Raw genomic sequence first — 6,500 nt, forward strand, 5'->3', positions numbered from 1 at the left:
AATTCAAAAATATCAAAACATACCTTCATGAATCAATCACATGGCACGTGCTCCAAATTAAGGACAGATCCTCTAACTTACTTTGCAAGTGACAGCTGTCGGGAGTTTAACACAGTTTGAGGGGCATCCTCCATATCCTGTAACATCAACATGTCCCCGAAATCTTTGGAAATTAACATGCCAAGAAAAAAAAAAGTCTGCGACAACATCCGAGACGGTTTAGGTTCATCAGAAACAAAAAACACCATAATGGCCGCATCATTGATCGACTCCTTTGCATGCTACACAAATTATTGTATGTTTTACAAGGATGCATAAACAAAATCATTCTTTGAATGCATTTGAATACGTGGGGTGTGCGTGATTATTATTCATAAGTACCAAATGTGAGGATATAAGGAAAACAGGAGAGAGCAAAATGATTGGAAAAGATAGCGGTGTCATGAAGGCATGGGAGGCAACGATGAGAAAGACACATGCAGTTGCCAAGAAGCGTGCTAACAGTATATTTGGGACGATATCCTTGACACAAGTTACGGAAGAAGAAGATAACCAGGATGATTATGATGACCAAGAAGAGAATGGGAACGAGGTATATGAGGTATACCTTGAAGAGAAGAAACTACCTAATGGGGATTACTATACGGGGGAATGGGCAAATAACTTCCCACACGGGCTAGGGAAATACCTGTGGACCGATGGGTGCATGTACGTTGGAGATTGGTTCAAAGGGAAGACAAAGGGAAAGGGTAGGTTCAGTTGGCCTTCAGGGGCCACGTATGAAGGGGAGTTCAAGAGTGGTTTCATGGATGGGACAGGGACTTACACAGGGTGTAGTGGGGAGACTTATAAGGGGCAGTGGGAACTGAACTTGAAACATGGTCATGGTTTTAAGAGTTATGCCAATGGGGATTGGTTTGATGGAGAGTGGAAGAGGGATTTGCAAGATGGGGAGGGGAGGTATGAGTGGAAGGATGAGAGCCATTATGTGGGGGAATGGAGGAATGGGAGTATTTGGGGTAAAGGGTCATTTGTTTGGGCTAATGGGAATGTGTTTGAAGGGGTTTGGGAAGATGGTTGGCCAAAGGGGAATGGGACTTTCAAGTGGCCAAATGGAAGTTTTTATGAGGGAAATTTCAGCAAGGATGGGAAGGATCAGAATGGGACATACCATCCATGTGAGTCAGCAGAGGGGGAGGGGCATAGTGAGTGGGATCCTCAAGAGTTGTATAGTGAGTTGAGTGGGTATTTGGTTTGCCCTGCAGAGAAGGTTCAGGTTATGCCATCACAGAAGAGGCTTGCAGTTTGGAGGTCTACAAAGGCAGGGGAGAGTGCTAAAAATAGGAGAATGTCAGTGGATGGAAGGGTAAGTATTGGCTTGGAGAGACCACCTGATAGGTTGCAAATATGGGATGGTGGGGAAAGTGATGCAAGTAGTGCTAAAACTCCAACCATGGGGAGTGATCTGGAGGAAGACTTGACGGCTTTACGTGTAGATGATGCTGCCGAAAATTTGGGTCAACTCCAACCTCTCAAAGCACCCAAGAAGGCAAAGAGGCAGGGAGAGACCATTTGCAAAGGACACAAAAATTATGAGCTCATGCTCAATTTGCAGCTCGGAATCAGGTGTGTGTGTTTTGGATATCTTTCTTAAAATTTCCAACCATCTTAGAGATCTGGTTGTTTCTGCTTCTCTCTCTGTTATTTCTGCTAATTAATTCGCCAAAATTATTACAGTACAAAAAAACTGACAAGAGATAGCTGAAATTGCCCATAGTGAGAATTAGATTTTGCATTTGTTTCACCATTAGAGGAGTGCTAACTAAAACTTGCTTTATTTTCTTGCTCTATGTTTACTTCCATCATCTTCTTGCCAGCCAAAATTGCTTTTCATTATCTCTTAATAATATTATGTTGATGAATGCTATAACATCTCAAGTGTCAACCACTTCTCAGCAGAAAGGAAAGATGACTTCTATTGTTCATTCTATTTCCTTCAAAAATAAAGTTATTTCTTCTTATTTATATAACTCCAAACAACTGTATACTCACAGCATAGATAATTTGACAGGATATGCAGTTGTTGTTGTTCTTAACTTTTTTCATAATTTCAGGATCTCTGAGTGCTTTCTTTTATTCTTGCCTATAATTTTATAAATATTTCATATTTTATAATTTCTTGGACTTCATAGGCATTCTGTTGCAAGGCCTGCTCCCACAGCATCACTTGATCTGAAGCCTTCAGCTTTTGATCCTAAGGAGAAAGTGTGGACAAGATTTCCACCCGAAGGATCCAAATATACTCCACCACATCCATCTTGTGATTTTAAGTGGAAGGACTATTGCCCGGTAGTTTTTAGGTCAGCCATATTATTACTTAATCTGTTCTTACGGTTAGTTATTCTGAGCATATTGTACAAGTCATCCAATGAACAGATTCTTATGTATGCATGAAATTTCCTTCTGTCATTACACTAACATGTGGTTCCCTCCTTCCATAAATGAGTTTAATACTTTTGATACATTATCAAAAAAATTTAGATTGTCAATCAATTTAAAATCTCCTTCAATATGACTTTTCAAGAAGTTAGTGTGAGCTATGAACACTTGTGATAACCTATGATTTAATAATTATGTAAAAGAAAACTTTACATTATTAGTGCATCTTAATTAAATTCAATGAAATTACATGTGATCAAAATGAGAGAAAAAATGGACAGAATTCAACCAAAACTAAGCTATATTAAAGGAGTTAGATGTAGTTACTGAATGAGATTAATGGTACAAGGATGCCATTTTCTTCAGCTTATAGATTGCACTCTGTCCTCAGAACTCTTAGGAAGCTATTCATGGTGGATCCAGCTGATTACATGTTATCCTTATGTGGAAATGATGCCCTTCGTGAACTTTCCTCTCCTGGAAAAAGTGGCAGCTTCTTTTACTTGACCAATGACGACCGTTACATGATTAAGACAATGAAGAAAGCTGAAGTGAAAGTGAGTTCCACTCTGATCTTGCCGTTTCTGATATTTCTTGGGAACCATGACACATTTCTTAAAATTTGGCCCTACTTGATTTGTGTTTAGGTTCTATTGAGACTGCTTCCAGCCTATTACAATCACTTTCGAGACCACAAAAATACTCTTTTGACAAAGTATTATGGCCTGCATTGTGTGAAGTTAAATGGACCTATTCAGAAGAAGGTACATTTCGTATTGTTAGTGTCAACACACGAAGTCCCTTCTAACAGAATTTTGTATGAAATAGCGATGACTCGTTTGTTTCCTTTCTAGTTTAAGCTTTTAATGTAATGTATGTTGTACAAACTTCAATTTTTTGGCATTGACTTAACTAGTGTTTATTCTCACAGGAAAATAGATATTTCTATGAAGTTTCTATAGTTTGAGTATAATAAGCTTCATAATATGTTTGGTTTTCCAGGTTCGTTTTATCATAATGGGCAACCTCTTCCGTTCTGAGTTTATCACCCATAGACGCTACGATTTAAAGGGTTCTTCACTTGGACGCACCTCAGATAAGCCTGAGACAGAAATTAGTGAAACCACTATACTTAAGGATCTTGATCTTAATTTCCTATTTCAACTGGAGAAGTCCCAATTTGAAGATTTTTGCAGGTGATAGGGACTGTGATACCTTAATTTTTTAATTTTGTATGTATAAGTTAAATTTGACTACAATTGTGGGTTTTGAAAATCGGTTATTTAAATTGTGATCAAATACACGTATATGTTTAATAGATAATGAAATTAAAATTCACTTCAACATCAACTAGTGATGAAGACATTCCATAGTATATGAGTGGTACAAAACTCACTTTCTTATAAGCTGGTTTTATAAAATTGAGTTAGACTTAAAGTCATCTTCTCAATATGGTATCATAACCATTTAGAGCTTATTCTATTGAAAGTTTGTTAGCCTTATCAGACAACACGCTATCGGACCGTTATTAGACTTCCCAAAAATATATAGTCTCATGTCCGAGTTGACAGTTTCGTCGTGAGGGGGGTGTTGGAATCGACTAGAGATTAAGACATTTCATAGTATATAAGTGGGTGTGAACCTCACTTTATATCAATAAAGTTAAGCAATTGTGAACTCGTTGTCTTATGTCAAATTAAACTAAGCTTGTCAGGCATATACTTTGTTCTGCAGACAAGTTGATATGGACTGTGAGATTCTGGAACAGGAGGGAATTATGGACTATAGTCTTCTAGTGGGCATTTTTTTCAAAGATATTTCGCCAGACGGGGAAATTATTCCTATACAATCTCGAACGCCTGTTGGTAATTTTCTTACCCTATGAAGTAGTTTAACCTCGATGTTTAATATTTAAGTATATGTGAGTGTATGTTTCTGTGCTTTGACAACCCAATGAGGACCCTTTTGCTCTCCAACTTCAGGTGATTTAGAAAAAGAAGGAACTCCCCATACCTCAAGTGAAGACACAGATCAACCTCCTTCTGATCTTTCTAGGTGAATGTCTGTTTAAAGTTGTTTATCATACATAAATATACTGTTATATGGCGTAGCCTCATACTGTTCAAAAGAAGAACAAAGACCATAGTAAAGTAGACTAATTAACTAAACATATTACCTGCCACACCCATGCAGCCACGGAACAGGATGCAATGAACGAAACTTAGCCTTAATAAGAGCATATGCAATGAAAGTTGTTTACAGAGCTAGACTTAAGAACTAATTCTGATGCAATTTCACCCTTGGAGCAATTGAGATGGTAGTTATTAAATATATACGAGAAACACGTTTATATAAACAACGATTTTTAATGGTTCTTAAGAATTGTAGAGACAATTATAGCACAAATTTAAGATGTTCAGGACTACACTATAATATGTTCACCTAGTATCAATTTATTCAATAACAATGAACCTCCTTTTATCCAAGATTTACTTTCTCTTCTCTCTTTGGCTCGTTTCTTTTCCCTTCTCTGATGATGCATTTCTGTTACCTAAGCCTAATGGCTAAGGTAAATTTTAACTGGTTAGAAATTTAAGTGTTTGCTTTAATGTGGCCTTCTTTCTACTTAGTATTTCCTGATTATTAGCATCTTTACTTAGTACACTTTTAAATTGGCACACTGCCCCCTCCAATATTTTTGTTGAATAAACTATTTATTTTCTGTCAAGGTAATTAGCAGTTAATAAGAATACGGTATATAACATTTTCCAATTTGCTTTCCATGTCTATGTGACAATTATATCCAAGAATTTAGCATTCCTGCATGATGAAAAGCTCAAAGCTTATTATGGTTGCAGTGTGATATTGGGTATGAATATGCCAGCAAAGGTTGAAAGGACGGTGAGAAGAAGTGGTTGCGAATTACAGCTTATAGGAGAACCAATTGGAGAATTCTATAATGTGGCGTTGACTTTTGGTATCATAGACATACTTCAAGACTATGACATTAGCAAGAAGCTTGAGCATGCCTACAAATCCATTCAATATGACCCAACTTCAATATCAGCCGTTGATCCTATACAATATTCAAGGCGTTTTCGTGATTTCATACTCAGAGTATTCACTGAAAACTCTTGAAAGGTATACATGGTTCTTTCATTTCCTTATCTGAATGCAGCATGGTTACAAATATCCAATGCAGAAAATAGCAATGTTGGGGTGCTGCAAGTTTCACTGTTGGGAAGGGAAGGGAAATTTTGGTTATACAATCGAGATTCAGATGATTTTGGACACTGATTCAACCCTATTCTTTATTGCACCTTCTTAATTTCCTACATTCTTTGTATAGTGCGGACGTAGAGTATAAATAGCATAAGTGAAATACATGATGGAGAACGCTCTGAAAGCAATGTGCATCTTGTAACTAGAATATATTACTGTATCCTTTGTTAGTAATTATTTTCTAAGAGATGGAGAAGGGTGACATGGAATTCCTATCTGATTGGAATGTATATACTATATAGGTCAACGGAAATGGATCAATGTATATGTTTACTATCTTGTCTCACTTCTCTTTCATGTCATAGGGTTTTTCTGTCAGAACAAGGTTCTCACGTCTACTTTCTACACTCATCAGAGTCACCATCATATGAAAAGTAAATATACTATCACCAATTAACCATTTCATTACCATGATTAATCCAAATAATAAACAAAAGTGTTATAATTCTAAAATAATTAAGTTCAATAGTACATTACTAGTATATAAATTCAAACTATATTTAGAAAAGGTAAGTTCTTAATGTAATAATTATTAAATTATTAAAAATGAAAAAATGTTATTTAAAATTTTTGTCTTCAATTATCTAATCACAACATCTCCAAATCCAAAATCATAATGATCACGATCTAAGTTTATCCTCATATGAAAAATGAAAAATCTGCATAAAGAACATTAACATCAAAAACTATATTATCAATATCAAATTTGATATAGAAAGAAATGTGAACTAGTTCCAGACATTTTAAAATTTATGCATTTAAACGTGGAATAGAAACAA

The 6,500-nt window shown here is 36.1% G+C and overlaps 1 protein-coding gene across 1 annotated transcript; it reads left to right on the forward strand.

The window, feature by feature from the left end:
- The first annotated feature begins 231 nt into the window (after positions 1 to 231).
- Positions 232 to 6,006, forward strand: LOC137816158 (phosphatidylinositol 4-phosphate 5-kinase 5-like). The gene is made up of 8 exons (XM_068619242.1): positions 232 to 1,626; positions 2,193 to 2,360; positions 2,831 to 2,996; positions 3,087 to 3,203; positions 3,442 to 3,635; positions 4,174 to 4,304; positions 4,422 to 4,494; positions 5,298 to 6,006. The coding sequence occupies exons 1-8, from the start codon at positions 419 to 421 to the stop codon at positions 5,575 to 5,577; spliced, it is 2,337 nt and encodes a 778-aa protein (XP_068475343.1). The 5' UTR covers positions 232 to 418; the 3' UTR covers positions 5,578 to 6,006.
- The last annotated feature ends 494 nt before the right edge of the window (positions 6,007 to 6,500 follow it).

This window comes from Phaseolus vulgaris, chromosome 1 (genome assembly GCF_000499845.2).
Source record: "Phaseolus vulgaris cultivar G19833 chromosome 1, P. vulgaris v2.0, whole genome shotgun sequence".
In the NCBI taxonomy this organism is placed as follows: domain Eukaryota; kingdom Viridiplantae; phylum Streptophyta; class Magnoliopsida; order Fabales; family Fabaceae; genus Phaseolus; species Phaseolus vulgaris.

Excerpts from the sequence above, each read along its gene's own strand:
- LOC137816158 (XM_068619242.1), top strand. The coding sequence starts at position 419 with ATGATTGGAAAAGATAGCGGTGTCATGAAGGCATGGGAGGCAACGATG. Across the intron at positions 1,627-2,192 it reads AATTTGCAGCTCGGAATCAG|GCATTCTGTTGCAAGGCCTG; the intron begins GTGTGTGTGTTT and ends TGGACTTCATAG. Across the intron at positions 3,204-3,441 it reads ATGGACCTATTCAGAAGAAG|GTTCGTTTTATCATAATGGG; the intron begins GTACATTTCGTA and ends TTGGTTTTCCAG.